Raw genomic sequence first — 25,416 nt, forward strand, 5'->3', positions numbered from 1 at the left:
CCCCGCGGCGGGCCGGTCCCTTCCGTGGTTCCGGGCGGACACGCAGCGGCTCCGCCCGCGCCCCGTTGGCGTCGGCGGGAGAGGGGCGGGGCCGGGAGCGGCGGCGGGGCCGGACTCACCGGGCTGGGCTGCGGAGCGGCGGCGGCCGGCGGCGCGCTGGTAGGGGGGCGGCCGGCGGCAGCGGGGGGCTATGAGTGCAGGGGACAGGGAGCGGAGCCTGTCACGGCACCGGCGGCTCTGGGGTGGGTTTGGGTTGGGGGCACATGAGGGCACCGCGCGCTCCTCCTGTGGAGCCGGTCAGGTCCCTCCCCGGGCCCCTCTCCCAGCGTGGTAGCCGTGGCACAGGCGGAGGGCGCGTTGGGAGGTGCTGGTTGGTCGGGACGTGGAACACTGGCTTTGGGCAAGAGGGCAGTGTCTGCTGGGGTGGTCGTGATGCGCTGCGTCCCCTTTGTGGGGGCTTGGGCAGAGGCCGGGACTCGGGCATGATGCTCCGAGATGGCAGGATTAGCAGCTGAGAGGAGACAGCGGCAGATCAGTGGGAAACTTTTGTAGTGCACCCTCAGGGCTTGGAGCGTGGGGGCTACGGGGGACATCCCCCCACCCAGGGGACACAGTCAAAGCCTAGGGAGGACAGTGAGGAGGTGGCCCTGGCTGCGGCGAAGGAAGGTGTGACCCAGTGCTGCGTAGGCGCACATCCTCTCTAACCCGCTTTTTGTGTCCACCGAAGTCCTGGATGCACTCACTGATTAATGGTTTTGTAATTGGATTTAAAAGTCCTCAGGAATTCTGAGAGCTGTGATGCTCCTCTGTTGCCCTCGCTCGCTGTGGAGGGAGGTGCAGGATGCTGCAGGTGGCCTTCCCTCTGTCCCCACCCTGTGCTGCTGCAGCACCAGGACCTTGGCAAAGGTTGGGCTGGTCAGAAACAGGTAATGCTGGGTTTCCATCTACAGGACCCTGGGGTCTGAGGACAGCCACTGTATTTGGTTTTGAAATTCAGATGACAAATACCCATGCATTATTTCCCAAAGAAATTTGCTGTATCTACAGAATTACTAAAATTCCTGATTTTGAACTTTCTCACTGCAAGGTCTGCATTGTAAGTCTCTTGAAATCACTGTACCAAGAGCAACAAACAATAACTGTTGCAGTAAGGAATTGGTATTGGCGTGTAAACTTACTAAAGGAGGTTTACATCTCCAGTCTCAAAAAGCTCTGTTGCTAATCCCTAAAAACAAAACGATGCAGAAGTCAGGTCAGAATGACCACCTATTCTCATACTTCATTGTCCCTGACAGTATCTTTTCTGGTATTCTGCATAAACCCTATTTCTGCTGCTTCACTCACCCAGCAGAGGCTGTCACATGTCGGGACACTCAGTGCCTGGAGGTTATGGTATACCTAGAAAGGCTGTGAATTCACAGAGGAGGTCTTGACAGCAGTTTCTCTTTTTTACGTGTGTATTACCTAGCAACACTATCTAGGTGACCGTGCTGAACTGTTTTCACTTGTGGTTAGGCAGAATTATCTTACACCATTTGGGACTTTGCTGGTGTGAAGCAGCATCTTTCCATCGATGGCAGGACATGGGTACCAGAGCTTCTGCCTACTCAGACTCTGCTTGAGAAAATGTTACCAGCCTGCCTGGACCAGTAGGGGATGCAAGGCCTGGGGGGTTGTCTTAGCAGGTACAGCAAAGGTGTGGATGCTGTTGGACCAATGTGTGGCACCGGCTGAACTAGAATCCCTTTTATATGTTTGTGTGGCTTTTAACACACTGAGGTACAGCTGCTTTTGTTAATCTTCGTCCAAGGTAGCGGAAGCAGCTTGTGTTTTACAAATGGACAGGACTCTGCCAGATGCTGCAGTAACCTTTATAAGGGGCACAAGGGCTTAGACCATCCAGGTGGAGCAGATGCTGACTGTGGGGAGCGTCGCAGTCTGTCTGGAGGTGAGCAGGCTGGGTTGTAGCCAGCAGCACTCTCTTTCCAGGCAGATGCTCTGAGTCTGGAGACTGGGACAGAGCTGGGCCTGGCAAGCCCGGACTGGGCATGAAGTTGCTTTGGAGACTGGGCAAGTTTTTTAAGCACTGATAGAAGAGAGATCCATGATGAGCCTTCTGTCATTAATGTCTCCCAGGTCTCTGTCTCCACAGATCTCCACAGGGATACACACCAGTAAGGTTAATTGGAGACTGGGGGTTGCAGGTGAGGGAGAACAGGGGGAAAAGGATTCTCTTTGATCTATGGTCAAGGAATGCAGAGGAATGTAGGGTCGATTTGGTACTTTATAGCCTGGCAAGGGACTTATGTGAAGTGACAGGACTTACTCCTTTTCCCTGAGGCTCTTGCTTACATGCTGTCCATGTGTCAAGGCAGTTCTCTGCAGACAGCTGGCAGAGTGCAAAGTTTAGTAGTATTGCCTGCAGATGAGTCAGCAGAAGAGAAATATCTTGTTCCTGTAAAGTGCAATGATCTTGTAGGCAAAGCAGCACATGACAGTCACATCTGACTGTGCCAACGCCTTCCAAGTTCAGAGGGACGATAGGACAGCCTTGGAGCAGGCAGTGCCACCCAGGGAGCTGTGGGTGTCCCAGGGCCTCGCTGGTCCAGCTGCTCTGGGTCCCTGCTGGGAATTCCAGCAGCCTTGGGCTGGAGCATTTACTGAGTTGTTACAGTGAGCTCGTTTTCAGTTTAAGTTGCAGCATTTATTTTGCTTCACAGGTAAATCTGCTAGTGAAAAGCAGCAGAACTGGCAGAAGAAATCCTGCTACTGATGTAGGTTTGCAGTTAATATTCTCCAAGAAGTTCTTCAGGAGATCAAAAGGCAGATGGGCCAGGTCCTCATGCCATCCATGTTCCTAGGTACAGAAAGATCTGACTGCTTCTCTGGTGTAGTGTGAGGCTGGAGTTCTCTGACACCACAGAGATTAAAAAACATCAGCACTGTCCATGAAGATGCAGACAGTGAGATAAGGCTTTGGCTAAGCAGGAAAATTTACTGTGCCTATTCTAACCTCTTCTACCTGCCAGAGGTGTTAACTTTGGTGTTGTGGTTCAATTCCAGCTCTGATGATGGTGTAGTTAACTGACACTAAAGGAGAAGTCTAAAATTCCTTCCCTCCCAATACATTTTTTTTTTTCTTCTAGTAATCAATGCTTGTCCTTTTTCCCCCTCACAGAAGTGGCTGTGTTTCAGTGGGATTCAGTGATTCCCTGACAGGGAAAGCAACTCTTTCCCCATCTGGCAGTCAACTGCTCCTTGCCGCGCCTGTGCAGGTCTCTCTCTCTCTCAGTGAGTTAGCTGGCAGGTGATGCAAGGCCCTTCTTTGATACAGTATGCACCAAAGAAATACGTTTCAGAAGAAAAGCCCTGAGTGTCTTATAAAGTGGTGCAGAGACTGTGATTTGCCCATGGCTTTCCCAAACAGGGCACTTCCAGCTTTTCTCCTTGCGAGCAGTTTCTCATATTCAGCCATGAACTCAATAATGCAGGAGGGTGACACCTTAAAATAGAACAATGTTAATATTTTACAGCAAGGCTTTTTCTTCTGGTTATGCTTGGTTTCTATCTTGAAGTGTTCAGAATGAGCTTTGAGAGTTATCTTCTCTTTGCTCTTCCCCATCTGCTGCAAATGTAATTAATTTTAGAACAGGCAGTGTTTTACGCATTTGGGGAAGCAAAGCCATGTCCTCATGTGTTAAGCTCAGCTACAGATGCTGGATCCCACTGTTGGTAAGTAATTGTTTGGGATGCTATTTTAGTCCCTTGGGTCAAAATGAAGCATTCTAAGATTAGTAGGTTTATTGCAGTAAGGTGTGGTGTGTTTCCAGTTTTTCATGAAGACACGTTTGGTGATGGGAGGACTTCTCAGAAATGCACTAGCCACAGGACAGAGGTTTTGAAGTTCTGAATAGTGGTAAAATTACTGTTTCATTTCTGCATTAATTTGAGTAATTACAGAGCTGTGTCACTCCTGAAGCGCCCAGCTGTCCGGACACTGCAGAGGCTACTTCAGCAACATCTAACCTGTAAGGTCAGAGCAGATGGAGCATATTTATCCCCCCCTTGAAGCTGGTTTCTCACTTGGTATGTCGGGTAGAGCAGCTGCTGCTGTGCAGCTGATGCTGATTTAATACACAGCGAATAATAGAATCCTTCAAGTTGGAATCCATTACCTTAAGTTGTTGTTTGCCATTGTTTCACTATGTATACCCTGAGAAATGGAAAAGTTAGGAGATGGTTGGGTGTGGGAGGAGCTGGAAGAAGCTGTTGGAGTTTTCTCCTGAGCTGGGACAGTGCCTGCCCTGTGCTGTAACCTGCAGTTCTTTGGCTAACCATGAGATTTGCACCCAGCAGCAAAGTGCTAATTCAGCAGAGACTGTACTTGTGTGCAGAGAAGTGTGGTTGCTCTGATGGGCCAGGCTGACGTGGGAAGAGCTTCACCTGGTTATGTGTGGGGCTGCTACATCTGTGCTTCAGTGCCAAAGCCTCTGCTTTTGATCTTTTACTGGGCAGTGGTTCAGAATGTCTGCATTCAGCACATTAACAGACCTTTTAATTCTCTCCCAAGGTAAGGAAAGCAAGTGGTCGGAGACTTGAAGCACAGTGAAATTATTTTAACCAAATAACAAGAAAATCAGCTGCTGTTTCCCCCTCTGTTTCAATGAAGTCTGGGGTTACTTGAACCAGAGACAGATGTTTGCTGCTGTTTGTGAACCTCATTGTTTCTGTTAGGACCACAGTGGTAAATGACTGATGCAGGGTATGCTTGCAAGATGACACCTTGCAAAATATAAGAATGATTTGTGTCATACCCTGTGTTTTCACAGAGGCACTCCTAAACGTGCTGCATTTATAGCACAGATCTTGCCTGAAAGTTAAATGTTTCCTTAAATGTTTGAAGACTTGAGTCTCAGGGTTGCAAACTCTTTTTGCCTGAGGTTGTGTTTGCACCCTCCCATATGTTTGTTCTCAGGAAATAGTAAATTAATTACTGGAATGGGAGAAACGGCAAGCTTGACTCACAGGCATTATGGAGTGAGTGCTGGATGGGTCACACAGTTCTGAAGTGTCCTTGTGGCTGCTCTTCACTGTCACTTTTATCTTCTCCACACTATTTTTTTGGCTCCCTACTGAGCTAGGATTCTCTTTTGTTCTTAGTACATTGTGGTAGGCCTAGCAGAGCAGCCAGGGATACTTACATGTAAGTAGCCCCAAACGAGTTCAGCTGTGTCTGACCCTAAAACTGTCCATAAGGTATCATCATGCTGATGCTCAGTGGGGAGGGAGAGGTATTTGCATCTCGTTAAACTGCTTTTTAGTTGTTACTTTGGAGCATTCCTTAACCTCGAGTCATGTGTGCTTGAGTAAGTCCGATCACTAAATCTGCTACTTAACAGCTCTTTCACAAAGCACACCCTTCCTGGCTGCCGAACTGCGGAGCTTTGCCAGTGGCCCGTAGTGACGACAGTCCCAGCTCATCCCAAGTAGAACACTCAGCAGACCCCCTCTGCTGAGGAGAAAGGTGCTCTTCAGAGGGGCATCTGCTCTTTGTCACACCTTGCACTTGCCCCACCTAACATTCCAGCACGCCCACTGCATGTGGGTGGGGAGATGCTTTAAATTCCGCACCACTCTTGTTATTAGGGAGTTGAGGCACGCACCTAAGGATCGTTCCTGGGCGGAGGAGTCACGCTGCTCTGGGGAATAGCAGGCCAGAAGTGCTATGTGCTGTGCTGGAGAGGTGCACACTTCAAGTCAACAAGGGAGATAATGCTGCTTTTTTAGTTTTTGCAAATCTAGCACCCCGTTCTAACTCCTGCAGCAGCCGAATATTCGCCGTCATGCCTTCTTATAAATCCCTATTTTTGCTTCAGCTGTGTGAAGCTGGAGTTACTAACACTCCAGGCCCTTTTGGAAAGGTTCAGTGACTCCAGCTTAAAGCCCAGATAACATCCTTCCTTACAATTGTCACAGTTTTTCTCCCAAATTGGTCGTGTGTCTGTCTGTTCATCACTGAAGCAGTTCAGCTGAACCACCACTAATTGCAAATTGGTACATAAAGTGCCAGAAGTAAGTGTGGCCTAATGTGGTGTCAGCAGCTGCTTCCCCATCTGCTGAGTCACCATTGCGGTGGGGACAAGGGACAAGAGGGGAACATGGTGGCAGCCATCCCAAGGTGGGCTGTCCCCACTGGGGTGTTGCAGCTTAGTCTTACACAAACGACAAAGCAAACAGCTAGCCAGCTACTCATTTAAGTTGTGAGCCCTTCCCTCACCCTTGTCCTTCTGCATAGATCTGCTCCTTCCTCTCTTCAAGACTGTACAGGGATGCAGCACACCCACCAGCTGCCCTGGAGGGTGTAAAGGGTAAAGAATCCAAATGAGAGCTGGAGGAGGGCTGAATGTGGACTGGGCATGCCATAAGCCTTCGGTTGCCTTTCAGATGTGAAAATAGCATAATTAACCTCGTAGTAATGATTTATAATTTGCATTGCAACCCTTGTGTCTGTGTCTCTCCAGCCAGCTGACTGCTGCACACTTCTCTCTGCAGAACTGCTCTGAGTTGCATTAAATGATTCAGTATTCCCACCAGGCACTGTTTGTCAAGCCTTGGCAGCTGATGCCGAATACAACTGGCTAAGCCCCTTGTGAGGTGGCTGTGTCTTTGCACTGACCTTCTGTACACTCTGCCTGCTGTTGACTGATTCTGCTTTGGAAGAACTGAGAAATATCTCCTTTCTTTTTTTTCTTTTTTCCCCCTCCTTCATTTTGTTCCAGTTCTTTCTGGACGTGCTTGGCAAGATGGAGCCACCGACCTCCTCCAGACTGAATTCCCGAAAGAGAAGAAAAGATGGATCAGGCCCTAATGGGGCAACAGAGCTGGATGGAATCCCTCCAAAAATGTCCCGACGCTCACTCGTAAGTAAGCAGAGATAAGAATTCTGGGAGCCTGTGAGATGAGGACACTGAGCTGTAACAGCAAAAAGATACAGGTGGTGGTTTGTCTGTGGACTGAGAAAAGAAGGAGGGGGCAGGGGAGAAGAAGCAAATGACAATAGCTCTTCTTCTTGCAAATCCAGCTTGGAATCTTCCTTTGTTCATACTAATAACATACTTACAGCATGGACTTAAATTAGGTCTGAGGCAAGCATCACTAAGCTGCTTTTGTGGTGTGTCCGGCTTGTCACTTAAGCTGAGCCAAACAGACATGCACTTAGATAGCCATGGAGAAGTAGCAGGCATTTCTTACAGGTGGGTTTTAAGTGACCCACCGGGAGGGAGAAATACTCCAAAGAAGCACATAATGGAACTGGAGGAGGGTCTGAAGCCTGTAAGCACCTGCAGAAGTGATCTGTTGAATCCACGCTCTGACGCACTGGGAAGATCACTGTTCATTTCATTCTCTTGGTCAGCATTTATGTTGCTGGTACTTTGGGAGTGTCCAGGAAAAAAACCGCAACAACCAACCAAAAAGATTTGTTTTCTAGATCAACCTGGGGACGGCTTTAACTAGCTAAAGCCAGTGGGATCTCTTTTGAAGGGGGTCCGATCCAGTTAATGCTACTGTAAAAGGTTATCTTTAACTTGTCCTTGCCACAATATTGCAATGATTGGCTTTTTATAGTTCTTCTGTGCCCCCTTCCTGGGGCTGTCCTTTGCATCACGTGTGCTCTGGTTGTTGTTTCCTTATCTCTGTCAAAAGCCAGCTACCATCCCTGCCACGTCATACTGGGGTCATGGTCCTTGGCAAAACGTGGTGATGTGTTGCAGCTTTCCTCCTCAATGACAATGTTTTGCTCTTCAGGAGGGCTTCAGCCCTGTCCCAGAGCATTGACAGGTCATAGTGAAGTAAGAGCAGCACCAGCAGTGAGAAATGAGGAGGCAGGCATTGCAGATGGAGGCTCGAGCTGTTGTGTGACTTACCCCACAGAACCTTTGTCTTTGACTGTTGCCAAAACCCACCCTCCCTCTTAAAGATCCCACGTATTTCAGTAAGGAAAGAGAAGTGTGCAGGTTATTTATTAGTCCGTAGGAGTCACTTGCTCTTTGTTACTCTCTGTCCCGTGTTAGAAATAAAGCATCTGCAAACAGCACAAGACAAGTAATATCTAGCCACTTTCTAAGCTTCCTGCCTGTTTTTTAGCCACAGGGCAAATACAGTTCTGGTGAAAGATTTTTTTTCTTCCTTTTGCAAAAGTTTTATTTATTATAGCAAGAGTAATAGTGTTGCCTGACTGTGAGATTACCTTGAAGCCTTTACCACTCCCAACTAAGCAGCTGTTGGCAGAATGTTCCCCTGAAGCAGCAGGGCTCAGCAGCAGATGGTGGTAACAAACCTGCTGACACATAAGCCTGTTGTATTGTGCACATCAGGTTGAGTTTTGACCCTCACTGGCCCTGCAGGGGAAGGGCAAGACTCTGGCAGGACCTTTTGAGGACATTTCTCTGTGTTCCTCTGATAATTTTGATACGGTTTTTCTGTGCTTTTATTTCTAACTTCATATCAGGTATGTGCCAACTAAACTGTCAAGAATCCAGTTTTGTATGGCAGTCCTAGACTTAATGGCAGTTATGATAGGAGAGACCTGCAGGCCTTATCTGACAGTGAGGATCCTGGTAGAGGAGGTGCTGTGTGAAATGTGGAGCCCTCAGTAAGTTAAAGGAGATGTTCAGTAGTAGCAGTTTGTTTGAATGTAGTGGTCAGTGGCTGTTCTCCTGTGCATTTCACTATAAGTGACATTCTAATAAGGAATGACACTGACCAGAATAGCTGCGGTTTTTCTGGTTGCACTGGTGCTGGACACTGTGGCAGGATTCTGCACTGGGACAGGAAGCCAGAGAGGAAGCTGTGGATTAGCATTTTTCAGCTTGACGGTATTGTAATGATTTGTAAGCTTGTTTCCTAGTGTTCTGCCTCAGGAACAAGATGTCCATTGCAGCCCTACACGTTCCAGCTGGAAGGAAATTGAGCTGTTTTGTTATGGGAAGGGCAGATGTTTCGTTCCTATTCCGAGCAGACCAGAAATGATGCCTGGACTTCAGCTGTTGATTAAATGTACTGCTGTGGTCAAGCTAGCAGGCTAGAGGGGTTTTCTTGCAGAAGTTGGGAGTTACTCTGCCACAGATCAAACTCAGTGTCTCGCTTGTATGGCTCAGAAATGGTGACAACACACAGGGAGTTAGTGCTGTGGTTGGTATTGCTCCTCTGCTCGTTCATGTACTCAAATCAAGGAGCTGTTACAGTTTGTACATCACAGCACAAGCACTCAGGCATAGCAGAGTCTTAGCAGTGGGCAGAGCTGGAGCTGTGACAGTGAGGTTTGAAGCTTGGCTTGTGCTGCTGTAAATTGCTGTTTGCCAAAGCCTGAGTTTAGCTGCTGCAGTTCTGAGCCTCTGATTTTCTTGGTTCAGTATAACTACTGTCTTCTAAACTCTTCTTTTCTCTCTCTCTTCCTCTCTAAACTCAGGCTAATCACTCTGCAGGGCTGTTTTGAGGTTTTACACTGATCAGTCTTTAGTACACGTGCCTGAATTGTGCAGAGGCACAGTGAGTCACCCAGTGACTCTGTAATGTCAGTGCTGCCACTGTAAACTGCCCTCACATTTGCACTCTCACAGTGAAACTTCCCTGGCTGTTTAGGGACTGAGGGAACCAGCTCCGTTCTCAGACGAAGTGGAGATTGACTACAGCAAGCCATACATCAGAGTGACGTATGAAGAAGCCATGAGAGGGACCCCTTGTAAGTAAGAACACAGACTGGAAGGGGATTGTATAAATGTTGGGTTTGGGGGGTGTGGGTATGATTGTGATATCTCTGAGACCAAACTACCCTTGGAGTTACAGAACTGCACACTTCTGTACTACTTTGTCTGAGGTAGCTTAAAGTTAAGCACTTCAAAAGTCATGTTTTCTGAAACTTGAAATGGGCAAGTAAAACTAATTTATATCTTAGTCCAGAATGTCCCATTCTAGCCTGGATTTGAATTAAAGTCAGTGTCATTAAACACCACAGGCCAACCTCACAACAAAAATGTGTCCTTTTATTTTCTAAACCAGGCTGGCAGAAACACTGTTCTCTTTGCAAGTGCGAAGGGGAGTTAGAGGCACAAGTGACACCTGAAGGGTGATTGCCCTCTTCTGCCAGAGTGTGCAGACAGTGCTGTCTTACCTAGCCTCTCTGTTATGGCTACAGAGACAATAAAAATGCTGCACTTGTATCTACTTGACTGCTGCTGAGAGATGAGCCAGCTCAGATTGAGACCTGGCTGTGGTTTCATGCCAGAGGTTCTGAAAATCCAGTGTATTTCACAGTCTGCATTAATTTCCCTGCTGAAACCCTCCAGAGTTTTCACAAAAGTCTCTGATTTCAACAGTGGTGGCTCTCCTGCCTGCCAAGACTAAAATACAGTGCACACTTCCTTGTTGCTGTTCATGTTTGTGCTCAGGGACTGTAGCTGCTGCAGGTACGGAGGAAAGGGAAGGATGTCCCAGCCAGTTTCCAGAATGTGAATGAACATTCATAAAGGTCTGCCAGCACCAGCTCTCTTCCAGCATACAGAAAACTTTTGCAGTTGCAGATCTCCAAATCCTTGGCTCTTCAGAGCCTCCTGGCATCTTCAGATTGAGGTTTTAGAACTACTAAAGAATGGTTGTAAGAGGCTGTCCTCAAGCTGACCTCTCTGCTTGAACTTAACAGCCTTGACCATTGCATCAACTCCTCTTCTTGCTGCCTCCTGAGCTCTGTCTCTGGGTACCTCCAGGGCCCTGCCCAGACCCATGGGGTCTCAGCTTCCTGCCAGGTCTTCTGTCTGCCCCGTCTTCGCTGCAGGTTTGGTGCGCCTCTGCTCACCACTCCTCTGAGTCTGTCTGTCTGAACTGGGCTAAGGGAGCACCAGGCTGTTCCCAAGTGTGTCACATACCAAGACAGTGGCTTTTGGTTACCAGCAGCAAGAGGACCGTGGTCTTGTGTGGTCCCAAGATCAGAAGCCTCCCACTACTACATGGCAGCGCAGACTATCTCACTTTACCTCTGTGCTGACCTCAAAGAACTGAGCTACAATTTCCCCTGGCAGAGGTGGCCTGAGGGAATTTTGGTTCCTCAGTAGTAGTAGTAGTAGTAGTAGTAGTATTTCTATGGATTTAGCTGATAATGCCAGTGGTTCAGAAGAATTGTGTCTGCTTTTCTTTGACTAGTCCAGCTGTGTTTTTGAAAAAAGCCATACACTGCATGGGTCTGGGGGAGCTACTGATGCTGGTACCTCAACCAGACTGGTGGCTGTGGCAGCAGGCTGCAGAGGAGGATCCTGTAAAGGTCTTGAAATGCCATCCTGGTAGGCAGGAGCAAATCAGGCACGTGTGAAATATTTGGGCCAGTTCCCCTCTGCAGTTAATTCTGTATTTGGATTTCCATAGCAGGGAAATGTTCAGGGTTTGCTTTCCCCTTGGTCTCCCTTCACCTTGTTTGGGTGATACATGGTAGGCTTTCAGTCTGTCTTTGAATGTGGTTGTATTTCAGCTCTGTACTCCGCTCCATTTGTTTCCATATGGGAAGGCAGAGAGCCAGGCATTTATCTTCACAATTCTGTCCTGGCTATGGTGCTGCATTCTGTAGCACCTCCATGACTTTCAGAAGGTCCTCAAACATGAGTATGAGCAGCAGTTGCTTCTCCAGGAAGGCATATTCATAGCTGTCTCTCTGTCCCTTTGGCACAGTGGATCGTCCTGTCAGAGTTTATGCCGATGGAATATTTGACTTGTTTCACTCTGGACATGCCCGGGCCTTGATGCAAGCGAAGAATCTCTTCCCAAACACATACCTCATTGTTGGAGGTAAGGAGTGACCTTGTTGACTTTGGCTGTTGCAGGAGTACAGTTTAGCTCTGTCTGTGGTTGTGCATATAGGGGTTTTGTCTTTGTGGCCTCAGTGGCTCTCACTGTAGACACTTGTCCCAAGTGTTGCTGGAGTCTTATTGCAAAACATTGAGGGTTGGATATGTTTGCAGAAAGGTATCCTGTACCAAATGAGTGCTTAAGGAAAAGATTCTTGATTGTGCTGTTCTAATTTGACCTTTCAATTCTGTGACAGATACAGGTGAGTTGCACATCTGAGTATCAAAATACATTAGGGATAATTGAGCATCTGACTCTTGAATGAGACAGCTAAAGTATGAGTCCCTCCATGGCTGCTTTGTGTCACCTGTAATGCCCTGCAAGTCACTCTCCAGCTCCAATTTCCTGCTGGAGATTGCTTAATGCCAAACAGATCCCATTGGGAGCATGGAGATCACAGTGGTTTCTTGGGCATGTGCCTGGACACATGGAAGTCAGTGAGCCCATCTTTCTCCAAACAGAAGTTCCCCATTTTGTCTGTTCGGTCATAGGTCATAGGAATATCCTGCTGAGTGCCTGAATCTAGCTGAGGTGTTTCAGCCAGGCTCCTTCCAGAATATAACAGGAAAAAAGATACCCCTCTTCTGGCTGCTGCAGTACATGGGCTTCTGCCCAGGCAGTGCCTCTGTGCTCGTCCCTCCACCCCTGTTAAGGACACATCAGGCTGTGCGTGTTGTCTGTCAGGAGCTGACCCCTGGTCAGGCTGCATAATGGTGCTGAAGTATGAGAACTGAAAATACCTTTAACTGGTCTTCTCAACTCCCAGTATCTTTGTGAAGCAAAGTGAAATTCTGACTCTGCCATAGGACGCTTATAACATCCTTGGGTGGTTTGTTTCCTTATCACAGTTTTCATTCATTGCTGAGAGCATTTTTATAGTGGTATGTGTGCTACAGTAGTGTCTGGAAGGGGAAGGGAGGGAGGAGAGCTGCAAGGGTTGCTCCAACCTACAAACTGCCCTGAGCTTAGAAATCTTAGAGGCTGAAAGACATCCCCATGTACATAAACACTGTACAACAAACAGGAAAATAACTTCAGGTCAAACTATTAACATGTTTAAGTAGCAAGGAGTGTTAACCACGCTCTGTGCCTCTGGGAGACTGGTGAGGAGGAAGACAATGAACTGCTGCCCTTACACCAGGACTGAGACAAGAGGCTGCAGCCCCCAAAATTAGCTCCAAGCAGGGACCAATCTCACCCACTCGTTATCATCTGTTTGTCTAGAACGTAAATACATCCAATACCAGTGAGACTGGTAATGCCTTGTTTACTTTGGAGTCTGATAATCAAATAGAACTCCTTCCTCAATATTTACTTTCTCATAGAACATAATAATTAAGCTAACTTGATTTCCTGTGAACTCCCCCTTTGTTTTAACTTAACTTTCCAAGAGCTAGACTGTGCTTTGGCATTTTATAAAATCAGAAGTTTAGGCAGTGAGTTTTTTCCAAGCCTGAGACGTCCATTGCTTTTAAAGCGGATTTCTTCCCAGCAGGCCCCCAGGTGCTGTTTTGCATAGGAGAGTTGTCTTCTGTGTTGTCTGGTTTTCTTGATAAGTGTTGTAAACAGCCTGCCCAGAATTGCTCGGGAGTTTAGTGCCTTGCAGCGCTCCCTGTTCCTGGTGCTTTGTGGCTGGAAGAGCTGGGTTTGGAAGCACCAGTGCCAGCCTCTGTCAGCTGCTGGCATTGCCTGGTTCAGCAGGGGTGTGGGCAAGGTCCTTTTACTGTAAGTCACTGGGGTAAGTGGCTCAGACTCAGTGTTCTCTGCCTGTTTCTCCAGTCTGCAGTGATGAGCTGACCCACAACTTCAAGGGTTTCACGGTAATGAATGAAAACGAGCGCTATGATGCTGTGCAGCACTGTCGCTATGTGGACGAGGTGGTGAGAAATGCGCCCTGGACCCTCACGCCTGAGTTCCTGGCAGAGCACAGGGTAATTTGTGACACCTGATCTGTTTGGAATTTCGATTAGCCTCTCTGTTTACAGCAAGAATTCATCCTTGGGGGTGACCTCTGCCTGAGCAAACTGTTACTGTTGAAGCTCCTTATATATAGAATGAACTGGGTTATGGGAATTGAGTTGGTTTCTTGGGAGTGTAGAAGCATTTGCTGAGCTGGCAGGTACTATTAAAATAAGGTAGAGGTTGTGACATAGTGAAAAAGCCTGAGAGGGTTCTCGCTGTTTCAGAAGTTGGTGCTGGTTATAGATAGGTGTGAAATGCAGTACAGAGAGGATTACATAGGTTGGAAGCGATTTCTGGGGGCTGTCTGGTCCAACTCCCTGCTTACAGCAGGAGCAGCCTAGATATACATCAGCTTCCCTGCCACAGGAGACCATACAAGCTGTCTTGAAAGCCTTTTATCAGTTGGTGAGATAAAGTGAAAGGAATCTCTAACATCTGTTGAACAGCTTTGGGAGGTGAAGGAGTCTCCAGAGGAGCTTGCTTAGTTTACCCTTGTTGCCACTAACAAGCCATTTCCCTGTGGAGCTTAAAGCAGCTGTGTCCTTATTCCCAGCCTTTTCTTCCCTCTCTGTCATGTGTTTACAATTCACAGGCAATTGCCACTAAAAACTTGGGACTGCTCTGTATTGTATTGTAACAGAGGGAAGTGTCTTGCTATTCTCTCTCACACCCCTGAGTGGAGGTGTTGAGCCAAAAGTTACCATCTTCCGACAGCAGCAGGAGATCTGCACATTCCCGATAAAATGTTGACTTGCTTTTTTAATTTTCAGATCGACTTTGTTGCACATGATGACATCCCCTACTCTTCTGCTGGCAGTGATGATGTCTATAAGCATATAAAAGAAGCAGGTGGGTCCCCTTCAAATTTTCTAGGGCTTCCTGACAAAGATCTGTAGTTTCTCCTGTACCTCTGTAATGCAAGATTATGCCCTTCTGGGAACAAGGTCTGCCCAGGAGGCTCTGGGGGCAGGAAGAAGCAGCTCTGGGCCTTGCTTCATAGTACTAGGACTGTTCCATGTCCCAGCCCAAGCATGGCCCAGCATTAATTCCTAATTTCAATCTAGTTATTTTGATTGAATTAACAGCAACCTCTTGAAAACATACTACGGTTTGGCTTAGGGATTCCCACAAATGAGGAGTCTCATGGACTTGGCAGAGGGGCATCTCTAGCTGTTTGCTGTAAAATTCACTGGTGGTGCAGCTTTTTTATATCTGTCCAAACTCAGCCATCAGAGTGCTATATTTCCATCCGTTAAATTGTAGGACCCCTTGTCCTGTCCTTGTCCCCACACTACTCTGTATGCAGTAGATTATAGTCAATATTTAAACCAGCTAAAGTGAAGAGCTTTTCATTGGAATACCTGATATTTTGACAGGGTTTTGGCATGTTTTGGTTTTACTTAGGTGTCCCAGAAAGGATGACTCTGGTATTGTACTTTTAAGGACAAAGTTGTGAGAATAGTTAGGAAGTGAGCTCTTGATGGGAGAGATTATTTCCTAATAGAGGTGGCAGTAGCTTTTTGCCATGTGTCTTGCTCGAGCTGCCCTGGGTCCTGTTCCCCAACTTTAGGCATGTTTGCACCAACCCAGAGGACTGAGGGGATCTCCACGTCCGACATCATCACACGCATCGTGCGGGACTACGACGTCTATGCCAGACGGAACCTGCAGCGGGGCTACACGGCCAAGGAGCTCAATGTCAGCTTCATAAATGTGAGTTGAAGTGGGTCTCACCACACCTGCGGGAGCCAGAGTCTTGCAAAGTGTGAAGAGATCTAGTTTAGTGATAGCACAGTCCTGCCATGTGCCAGTGAAAGGCCTGTCTGCAGAGCTGCACCAAACCAGTGTCCTTGGAGTAGAAATTAGACTTCTTCCACCCCTGAAATTGCCTCAGGGACACACTCCCTGGAGGAACTGGGGGTTTGCTAATACTGCTCTCTTGTCAGAAATGTCTTGGTGATGTCTGACCTATTGAAAGATCTGGAGAGTGTGTGGCAAAATGTGTGTTACCTTGAATGAAGAGTAAGTTGTTCTTGACAGCAGCTACTGTCTCATCTCTCTCCTCTTCCCCCAGCCACCTCCTTGCGGTAGAGTCATTTTTTAGGATAAAATCTGATGCTGTTTCCACTGTACTGTTCCCTTCCTGGAGCTGCAGGAGCAGCAGTGCTTGGGTAGGACAGAAGAACATGCCCTTATCCTGTGCTGAGCAGCTCTAGTCCTCAGGAAGAATACATGGCAGAAGATATTTTTGATGTTGGAAGTAAAGTCATAAACATTTTTTTTATCACTCAGATACTGTGCCTTTGAACAACAATGAATGAAATAGGAGAGGTAACAGCTGCTTGACCTCTCTTTGGCACATAACTCTGCCGCTGTTTAAAAACACCCAGCAGAAAGACTGGTGCCATTGTGATATGCAGAGAGACCTACAGCAAGTCACTTGAATCTGATCTGTGTGCTGTATAAATATTTCCCTCTCCCATGCACTCCTATTAGATAGTGCTTATCTCTGGCTTTAGTCTTGCTTTGTGTACTGTGCCAGTGCCTGCCACAGAGCGTCTCACAGCCCTGCTGTGTCTGCCATGCAGTCTAGGGAAGAAGTGTCATGGAAGTGAAGGAGAAGTGTCACCAGACTAATGCAGATGCTGAGTCTCAAGCAGCAGTTGAGTGTGGTAACACAGAGCAGAGTTGGTCGCCACTCAAATCTGGTGAGCTGTTTTCTGATCCACCACTCTCTGTGCAGGAGAAAAAATACCACCTCCAGGAACGCGTGGATAAGGTGAAAAAGAGGGTGAAGGATGTAGAGGAGAAGTCAAAGGAATTTGTCCAGAAAGTGGAAGAGAAGAGTATTGATCTCATTCAGAAATGGGAAGAAAAGTCCCGGGAGTTCATTGGCAATTTCCTGGAGATGTTTGGCCCTGAAGGTGCATTGGTAAGGAGTTGCTCTGGGAAAAGGGGAAAGGGAATTTTGGAGACATCAACAGACATTGTAGAGCTTCTACAGAGTCTGCAGAGCAAAGGTTTGGCATTTGTGCTCAGTGTGCTGCCAGTCTCCAGACAAGTTGTCCCAGGCTTGGGCAGCCTGTTTTCAGGGAGTACTCACCATTGCCAACAAGATAATGCCAGTTACATTGTAGAGTGAAAAGCTCCTCTGTCTCACAAGCTGGCCTCTAAACTCCACCTTGTGCCCTGCTGACCACTGAGCTGCCAAGAGGATGGTGGTCACTTTGTCATGGGCCTGAGATGAGTCTGAAGCTACTTGTTTATGCCAGGCTTTCCTGCACTGCTGGATGAATATCTCAGGCATTTTATGTTAGAAGTGCTTGAAAATGGGTGGTGATTACACTGTGCAGTTCCCAAAGCCCAGAGTGATGCTCGGGCTTTTTCTGCTCTTAGATTGCACGAGGTACTGAAGGGACACAACTCAAAATGTGCTCAAAAGGACAGGCTGTAAGTAGTCTCCAAGTCCATGACTGTAAACCATGCTAACTGTCCTGCTGCTTCCATCACCAGAAACACATGCTGAAGGAGGGCAAGGGCCGGATGCTGCAGGCCATCAGCCCAAAGCAGAGTCCCAGCAGCAGCCCCACGCACGACCGCTCCCCATCTCCCTCCTTCCGCTGGCCCTTTTCCACCAAGACTCCTCCTTCCTCACCTGCCAACCGCTCCAGGAACGAGTCTGCAGTCACCTATGACATCAGTGAGGATGAAGAGGATTAACCTACCTGCCAGGATTTGCTGCGGACTGCTAATTGCTGAATCCTAAGTCCAGACCCACTGGGGAACTCTAAATGAGCAAGAGAGCCATAGGAACAGGGCTGATGGTGAGCACAGGGCCTTGGAGGCACCTGTTGCTATTAGCAAGGGCTGCTGCCTGGAAGCACATTCAAACCTCCTCTCCCTTCTTCTCCCCAAATCCCCTTTTTATTGTTTACGTTCTAGCGGTTTCCAGGGTGAAGATGGTTTTTATATTTTAAGGAAATATTTGTTAAAAGTGCAAAGAATAGCACTCAAGCGTGGCTTTTCTTTTGGTTTCTTTTCCCATGTTAAACCTTCAGGCAAGAGGGAGAGTGGGAAGACCCATCTGTCTCTTCTTTCCTTCGGCTCCTCTTGTCTTATCCCCACACCCCCAGGCAGCATCTGTGCCGCTGCCAAACGAAAGACCCCTCAGTTCCTCAACCAGCATGACCTCAAGAGCACGCACGAAGCAGTGGTGTAATGAGGCTTCTAGGAAATAGAGACATCCCTGCTGGGCTGGAGCCGATAGGAATCTATCCAGCAGCCCCTGTAGTGCTCACATGCCTCTTAACTGAGCTTCCCAGCGTGTCGCAGTGAGGACGTGCTGGGCAGGGGGTACCAGCTTGGCACGCAGGAGTTACACCCGGGAAGGACTTGCAGCACTGTAGAGTGGCACACCCCGTCAAGTGCACAGCATGCACAGCTCCGTATAGAGGGGCTGCAGGGAAAAGGCTTTTCCAGCTAATCTTAACAAGACTGCTAAATCCTGAGCTAAAATTGAGCCCTCAGTTGCTGTTGGAGAGAAGAGGATGAATCTTTGCTTCAGGGCACTTACTGTCGTGCATTTCCTTGGGTGTGTCAGAGCCCAGGTAGGAAATGAATGTGTGTACTGTTTTGAGAAGTTCCTTGTCCCAGTCTGTGGTGTGTTACACGTTTTAGTGTGTGTCCAAACGGCCCCTCAGCACTGTGCTCTGTGTGTGTTGGTCTGTTTCAGTTGCTGTGCTCTAGGGGCTGGAGGAGTCCTTTACATTGGTGCCATGAAGTCGCTGCTCTAGGGGCAGCCAGTTTGCTGCCCATGTCAGTGTGTGCAGCTGGACGGATGAAGGGCACGTTCTACCCCAGTGAAGGGCCCCAGCCCTGTGTGACAGTTAGCTGGCTTGTGCAGTACATGCACAAATCCATGCCTGCTCACTCTGCTCCGTGGGGCAGGATGGAAGGAGCATCAGAGAGTGCTGCAGCTTTTTAAGGTTATTTAAACACATAATGCTCATTTGAGTCCATGCCCGAAGTTGTGCCTGTTGTCATGTCTGTGATACACACTGAGCTTTGTGGCCTGTGGCTCCCCAAGGAGACTTGCACTCCCCCTGGCTGAGCAGAGCAGGATGATGCACCCTGTCCTGCAGCCAGTGCTGGAAGGACTGGCCTTGCTGTCGTGTACCTGTGGAGCTTTTCTGTCAGGGCTTGCCTCTGATACCTACTGTCTCTGGGTGGAGCTGCTGGGCCAAGTTGCCTGTGTCCTGCAGTGCTGGGAACAGAGGACAGCTCAGAGCCCAGTCAGCAATGCCGCAGGGAGGTCTCCAGAGTAGGATGTGAGGCTTGGGGAGCAGCACATGCAAGGAGGAAACTCATGAAGTGCTGCCACAAGCTCTGCACACTGTGGTGCTTCCAGGACACATGATGGCCTGTGGTAGGAACAGGCTGCAGCTTCCTTCCAGCTTTTATCTTGATGGTCCTTTGTCACACTGCCCGAAGGGCTTGACAGAGGTTCTGCGCTTCTGTTGAGGCCAGAACCAGTATGGGAAAGGGTATTTTGGGGATCACTAATCTGCCACTTGGACCTCTTTCAGCAGGGATGTGCACAGCTGTAGGAGCATGGCTGGCTGCTGTGGATTTTAAGCTGTTAAGGAGCAAATAACAGTCACTTGGTAGAAGCCAGTTGTTAATCCCCTGGTTTATGGGTGGTAGAGCACTTCCTTTGTATCACCCACATTGTCTCTTCCCTCCTCTTCCCCACCTTCCCTTCCTCACCCTTCCCTCAGTGTGGATGTTGCGTTGCTTCCCTGAGCTGGATCACAAAGGCCAAGCTGCTTTAGAGCCTTACTACTGTTTTAAACACAAGTTATGCAACAGTGTTCTGTAAGTTTGGGTAACAGTGGTGTTTTGGATGGTGGCTTGTTCTGCAGAGACCTTAACATACTTGGTCTCTCTGCAAAATCTGGGGTGGTTGATAAGAAGCCAGCCATGGTTTTACGTGTAGCTTGGAATAACAGCTGTTTCTTGTAACCAATAATTCCTGCTTCCTCCTTGCACTGAAATTAAATTGGACACTGAAATCCCAGTCTAGTCTTTTCTTTTCCTTTGTTTTGTTTTCTCCTGGATTGCTGGACCAGTCTTCTCCAGCACTGTCATGTTTTATCAGGAATAGGATCTTTCAGCAAAACACGAGCGAAGTTCCTCAGGATCATCTTGTTACCCACAGATACACCCAGTGCTGCTGCTCCAGGGCTGTCCTGCACAACTCTAACCCATCCCTCACTCTTCAAAAGAAGCATTCAAAAGAGACATGCTTGAACTAAGCATGAAGTAAAATGTGCAGTGAAAAAACAAAACTTTACTAGCACACAGTGAAGAACGCTGTGGAGTTTGACACTGCTAAATCCAGAGGCATCTACGCATGTGAGACAGCCCTGTCTCACTTCCTCTGTAGATCTGGGGTTGTGTGCTCCTGGGAGAGGATTTTCTGATGGTAGAGAACACCAGCAACAGGACAGAGCTGAGAGGTGCCAGGGATGGTGGTAGAAGCAAGAGCATCGGAAAGTGCTGCAACTTTTTAACCTGTGATCTGCTCATTTGAAACCATGGTTTGAGTTGTGCCTCTGTCAGTAATGAACACTTGGGGTCAAAAGATTACCCAGTGGTTTCTCCAAGTTGTCATTGCTCCTGATGTCTATCTCCACTTCTACAGCAGATACTGGTACTGGACCAAGGCTGGTCAAGGCAGCATTAACTAATTGCCAATGTTACGAAGGTGTTTCAAGGCTCCTTCCTTTGCCTGGCCCCTGACTGGCAGATGTGGATGCTCCCTCTGTGCTCTCAGGAGCAGCCAGTGCCATGGAGAACGTGCCCAGGGGACAGGCCAGACCCATCCCAATGCCTTGGAGAAATCACCATTGCCGTGGGCTTGCCTTGGCTGTGGGACCCCAGCCAGCAGCACCCAGAGCTCAGTGTCACAGCTGGGTGTTGGTCATTCCATGACAGTCCCATGCTATGGCTATGTTGGTCTGGGCTCCATCCTCCTACCCCTGTGTGGAGTCATCTGCCTCCCAGCCTAGGCAGAGGTAATATGAACCCAGTCACCAATGCAAGACTCAAGTAAAAATTTATCTTTACTCAGTGCTAGACAACAGCCTCAGGGCTGGAGGCAGCTCCATGGACCCCCTTGGTTTATGGCTTTTAGGTTTCAGACTGTTTCATTCTGTCCCAAGATGCCCTTTCCCCTTCTGCCTCTTCTGCTGCCAGCAGCTCCCCAGGGCCACGGGAGTAGGAGAAGGTTATGCAGGGTAGACCAGCCCCTCACCTCACTCTGCCCCTTGGCACCCCAGTTTCTCCCTCCTGCTCACGCCTTGACGTCGGCGCCTGCGGGTGCGAAGCTGACAGGCTGGTAGCCTGGCTTGTCATCCTGCTTGCGGTAGTACATCCGCGTCAGCACCGCCAGGATGAAGGTCTGCGGGATCAGCAGCTGTACGTTCATCTCTGGAAGAGCAGAAGGGTCATTTGAAGCTGCCTTCATCCACCATGCCCACCCCTCATGCCCTGCTATGTGATGGAGGGGCTCAGCCAGGAGCACTGAGCTGTCCCCCATCTCCTGACTTACGCTGTGACCTGGCCTTGGAGGAGAAGGGTGGCGAGCAGGCGATGCTGCCGTTGTTGGCCAGGATGCTGAAGATGGCAGGCTGGAGCGCCGTCAGGAGGAGCAGGATCTGCGACCACCAACACCCCAGTGGTGAGGGCTGTGCTGCTGCCCAGCTCCCACCCCTCACCTTCCCCACTGTCCCGCAGCTGGCCGGGCTCTCGCCCAACAGTGGCTCCTGCCCCAGCATCTTCCCTCATGCCGCCTCATCCCATCTGTGCTGCAGGAGCCCCTCACCTAGGAGGGAGCTGGGCAGGACGGGGGCTCACCTGGAAGCAGGTGAACTTGGCCTGCATGTTCTGCTCAGCCAGGTGCAGCCGGGCCTGCCGGAAGAGGATGCCGAGGGCCCACAGCCCAAAGAGGGTGGAGACGCCAACCAAGGTGTTGATCCAGAGGGCCACGCTCTCCTCTGAAATCTGAGGGGGACGCACAGAAAACATTACTGGGCTGACAAAGCTCAGGTGGAGGCTTCCTGTCTGGGTCATCAACCTGCCCATCCCTGTGCTCTGGCACTCACGTCAGCAGGGTTGTAATTCCCATCGGCAGCCAGGATCAGCCCCAGGAAGACAGCGACTGCCCTGAAGAAGGCATACTGGAAAGTCCCCAGCATCATCCATTTAAGCTTTTTCCTGGCATGGCAAGAGAGACCAATAGCACTCTGAGGTCCCCAAGTCCCTTGCCCAGGGACTTCTCTTCCAGCCCAACAGAAACAGGGAGTGAAAGCCCTCCAGGGGCAGAGGTTTATCCCAGCTCTCCCTCACCTGTTCATGGTGATTCGGGGCAGGCAGGGGCAGCAGCAGCAGCAGGGCCCAGTGCTGATCACCATGGGCACGTCCTTCAGAGTGCTGAGCAGCGCTTCCTTCCCGCCAAATCCCTCCACCATGACCAGCATCAGCAGGTAGAAGCAGACAGCGAAGTACCTGGGGAGGAGGAGGAAGGCAGGTCAAGCCCTGTGGGCTCTGTGGTGCCCCTGTCCCAGGGTGGGTGATACTCACGCCGTGGTAGCCATCTCCACCACCATCATGGAGCGTGGGAACCACAGGCCGAAGCAGCTGACCACCGACACAACCTGGGGAACACACGAGCTTGGCACACTGACACTCCCCACTCGTGTGGGCTGGCATCCCTTGGGTGGCCCTGGCCCCCCAGGGTGATGCCCCCCAGCACCCCCACAGCCCAGCTCACCGTGGGGGCTGAGCTGCTCCAGCAGAGGGTCTTCATCTTGATGGGGCAGCGGATCTTGCGGGTGAGGTACAAAACCTCTTCCACATAGATCACAACCGACAGCAGTGTCATAATGGTGCAGAGGCCCAGGATGATGAGTTGGGCCATGTCCAGCTCTGCCAGGGAAGGTTGAGAAGCTGTCTTCATCCTGTCCTGTCCCCCCTGGGGCCACTACTGCAGGGAGCTGCCCCACGACCCACCACTCCACAGGTTTAGGGAGCTCTGTGCCACGCCCTGGACATGTCTATGCCAGAGCTGGGGCTTCTGCCCTGCTGCTCCCTGTCCCATGTCACCTGCCCCGGTGCTGGCCTTCCCTGGGCTGTCCCCGTTCCTGCAGGTAGGACCAGGATGGGAGGCCAAGACCCTGGCAGCGGCCCCACTTCTGACTTCTGGGGCTGCTCCCTGCCTGCACTTGACACAGCCCCCCTACCACCTTCATCCCTGTCCTGCTCCCGCCAGCGACAACAGGAGGGTCCTCCCCACCGCGTCCCCCCACCTACGGTGCAGCAGCTGCCGGGAGGCGGGCGGCAGGGAGAAGCAGGCTGCCGGCACGCTGAAGTTCCTGATCAGCATCTCCACCAAAGGGCGGGAGAACCTGGGGAGCAGAACGGGAGTGCTGCACGGGGCCGCAGGGACACGGGGACACCGAGCCCCGCAGGGTCCGAGTAGTCCCCTGGCTGGCTTGCCTCACCGCCATACGTCTCCCTTCCTTTACAGAGGGAATGCATAATCCAAAATTCTGCTCCAAAAATTTGGATTTGCCTGGCTGCAAAACGGCACGGGGGTCTCCAGCACTCACCTAGGGTCATCTGCCAGCTCCAAAGTGGGATCCATGCTGTTCAGCTCCTTGCTAGCTCCGTGGCTGTGGGGCTGCTCGTCACCGCCTGCCTCAGCTCCCCTCGCCGGCCCACGGGGTCAGAGTCCCCAGGGCAGGGACCGCGGGACGATGCCGCGCCTCGTTCCAGTTTAACCAGAGCCTCCAGAGCTTCCCTCCCTCTCCCGCCGCTGCGGGCACCCATTGGCGTGGCCCCACGCCGTCCCGGCCCACCGAGGGCCTTGGCCACCCGGTTATCGACCCGGGGTGCCGGGAAGGCAATTGTCACCCGTGCCGGCACGCCTGCGTGTCCCAGGGCTAGGGGCGCAGGGCACCGGTGCTGGGGTGACAGTGCTGCACCCTCGGGCAGCCTGGACGTGGGCTGGTGATGCCATGGAGGGTCTGGGACGTGTCCTCATGTCTCCTCAGCAGCAGTGCGGGGGTGGGAGGTGGTGCCGCGGGCCGGTGGGAAGCCTGTCAGCCCCTGCTCCGCTCTGCGGGCCCTGGGAGGACTTTGGGTGGCTCAGCTCCAGGGAGCCCGGGGCTGAGCCCTGCAGGGAGCACCTCCAACGGCACTAGAGGGCAGGGCTGGCCCAGCGCTCAGAGCTCTGGCCTCGGGACAGCAGCAGCATCTTGGCCTGGGGAGGGGACCAGAGGGTTGGATGGAACAGTCTGAGTGGGGAGTTGAGGCCTTAGGCATGAGGAACAGCGTATCTTTGTCTTAGATGGATCCCAGAATCCACATGGGTCCCAGGAGTGTCCACGGCTCCAGGTGTTCTCCCAACCCGTCAAGGAAAATGAGTGCTGGTTTGTACTGGGTCTCCTTGGAACCGCTGCCCTTTGCCCCTCTGGCAGGGGGCTCCTGCTGAAGCCAGAGTGGCACCAAGACCCCAGATGGGTGCTCTGCACCTTGCTGTAGGAGCAGGATGCTGCTGTCATCATGGGAATGGGATGGTGGGGACGGGCCAGGGAAAGGGAATGGGTGTGGATGCTTCAGTGGCCATGGGAATGGGATGGGGGAAGAGGGAATCCTATGAAGACTCAGTGCATTTCCAAGGTGCTGTGCACACCTGGCACTCCCCTCCCCTCAGCCCCATTAACCAAGCCCTGTATCTCTGTCCCTACACACTGTACATACCCTTTCCTGCCCTATATGCTGTAACCTAACCTGGCACACTGCATGCTGCACACCCAGCCCTCTGCACTCACACACACTCACCCACACGTTACACAAGCAGGGCCCTCACCATGGCTGCTCTTGGCCCCACGGAGTGCACGGGACCAATGGGGGCCCCCCACCCAGCACCCCTGTGCCACACCAGTATCACCAGTATTGCATACGGCTGAAGAAACACGTCAGCTCCTGTCACATCTGCTGTGCTGGCCTTTATGTGACAGTCACTGCAGGCTATGTCATGGCAGTCCTGCTGTCCTGTTCATCCACCTGGTGCTCATCCCTCTGTGGTCCATCAGCACAGGGACAATCTGCACGTATCCCTGGCCCCGGGGAAGCTGAGCCCAGCCCCAGCATGCAGCCACATGTGCTGCACTGCCCAGACACGTGCAGGAGTCTCTTCCCCTGCCTGGCGTGGCCCCAGGGCCAGCACCACCCATGGGTGCCCGCTGCACGGGGGCACGAACTGGTCCCCTTGCCCACCACACCTGTGTCAGTTTGTCCCTCACTCACTGCTGCAGCATCATGATGATCCTTCTCACCACTCAGGTAGTGCCTGAGCCTGATTGAGCCCTGGTCCCCTGCGTTCCCCAAGCACAGCACACCCCCAGGTGCAAGGTACAGCATGGAGCATCCTGCCAGCCCATGAGGGGGATGCAGGATATGAGTGGACCCCAAGCCCAGAGCAGGGGGGCAGCCCCA

At 50.6% G+C, this 25,416-nt stretch overlaps 2 protein-coding genes across 4 annotated transcripts; one reads left to right on the plus strand and one right to left on the minus strand.

The window, feature by feature from the left end:
- The first annotated feature begins 104 nt into the window (after window positions 1–104).
- Window positions 105–19,930, plus strand: PCYT1A (phosphate cytidylyltransferase 1A, choline). 3 transcript variants are annotated; one of them, XM_042042044.1, is made up of 9 exons: window positions 105–159; window positions 6,780–6,920; window positions 9,643–9,742; window positions 11,716–11,832; window positions 13,672–13,823; window positions 14,625–14,703; window positions 15,425–15,567; window positions 16,598–16,786; window positions 17,368–19,930. In XM_042042044.1, exons 2-9 carry the CDS (start codon window positions 6,804–6,806, stop codon window positions 17,572–17,574), a joined length of 1,104 nt encoding a protein of 367 aa, XP_041897978.1. In that variant the 5' UTR covers window positions 105–159; window positions 6,780–6,803; the 3' UTR covers window positions 17,575–19,930. The 3 variants fall into 3 exon arrangements, with proteins under 3 accessions (XP_041897978.1, XP_041897979.1, XP_041897980.1); XM_042042045.1 differs by lacking the exon at window positions 105–159 and adding an exon at window positions 172–190; XM_042042046.1 differs by lacking the exons at window positions 105–159; window positions 16,598–16,786.
- Window positions 19,931–20,960: 1,030 nt separating this feature from the next.
- SLC51A (solute carrier family 51 subunit alpha) lies at window positions 20,961–23,673 on the minus strand. The gene is made up of 9 exons (XM_042042047.1): window positions 23,526–23,673; window positions 23,227–23,321; window positions 22,688–22,842; window positions 22,498–22,571; window positions 22,264–22,422; window positions 22,020–22,131; window positions 21,772–21,918; window positions 21,467–21,572; window positions 20,961–21,345 (listed from the first exon to the last, which is right to left on the minus strand). Exons 1-9 carry the CDS (start codon window positions 23,558–23,560, stop codon window positions 21,209–21,211), a joined length of 1,020 nt encoding a protein of 339 aa, XP_041897981.1. The 5' UTR covers window positions 23,561–23,673; the 3' UTR covers window positions 20,961–21,208.
- Between the last annotated feature and the right edge of the window lie 1,743 nt (window positions 23,674–25,416).

This window comes from Corvus kubaryi, unplaced genomic scaffold (genome assembly GCF_017639235.1).
Source record: "Corvus kubaryi isolate FWS band 111438036 unplaced genomic scaffold, C.kubaryi_AGA036_p1.0 37397, whole genome shotgun sequence".
Lineage (NCBI taxonomy): Eukaryota > Metazoa > Chordata > Aves > Passeriformes > Corvidae > Corvus > Corvus kubaryi.

What these genes read in the sequence shown, in the direction of transcription:
- PCYT1A (XM_042042044.1), top strand. Translation starts at nt 6,804, where the DNA reads ATGGAGCCACCGACCTCCTCCAGACTGAATTCCCGAAAGAGAAGAAAA. An exon ending in AGTTCCTGGCAGAGCACAGG is followed by an intron (nt 13,824 to 14,624) that starts GTAATTTGTGAC and finishes TTTAATTTTCAG; the next exon opens with ATCGACTTTGTTGCACATGA. An exon ending in TCAATGTCAGCTTCATAAAT is followed by an intron (nt 15,568 to 16,597) that starts GTGAGTTGAAGT and finishes CTCTCTGTGCAG; the next exon opens with GAGAAAAAATACCACCTCCA.
- SLC51A (XM_042042047.1), bottom strand. Translation starts at nt 23,560, where the DNA reads ATGGATCCCACTTTGGAGCTGGCAGATGACCCTAG. An exon ending in GGAGCAGCTCAGCCCCCACG is followed by an intron (nt 22,572 to 22,687) that starts GTGAGCTGGGCT and finishes TGTGTTCCCCAG; the next exon opens with GTTGTGTCGGTGGTCAGCTG. An exon ending in CCAAGTTCACCTGCTTCCAG is followed by an intron (nt 21,573 to 21,771) that starts GTGAGCCCCCGT and finishes TGGTGGTCGCAG; the next exon opens with ATCCTGCTCCTCCTGACGGC.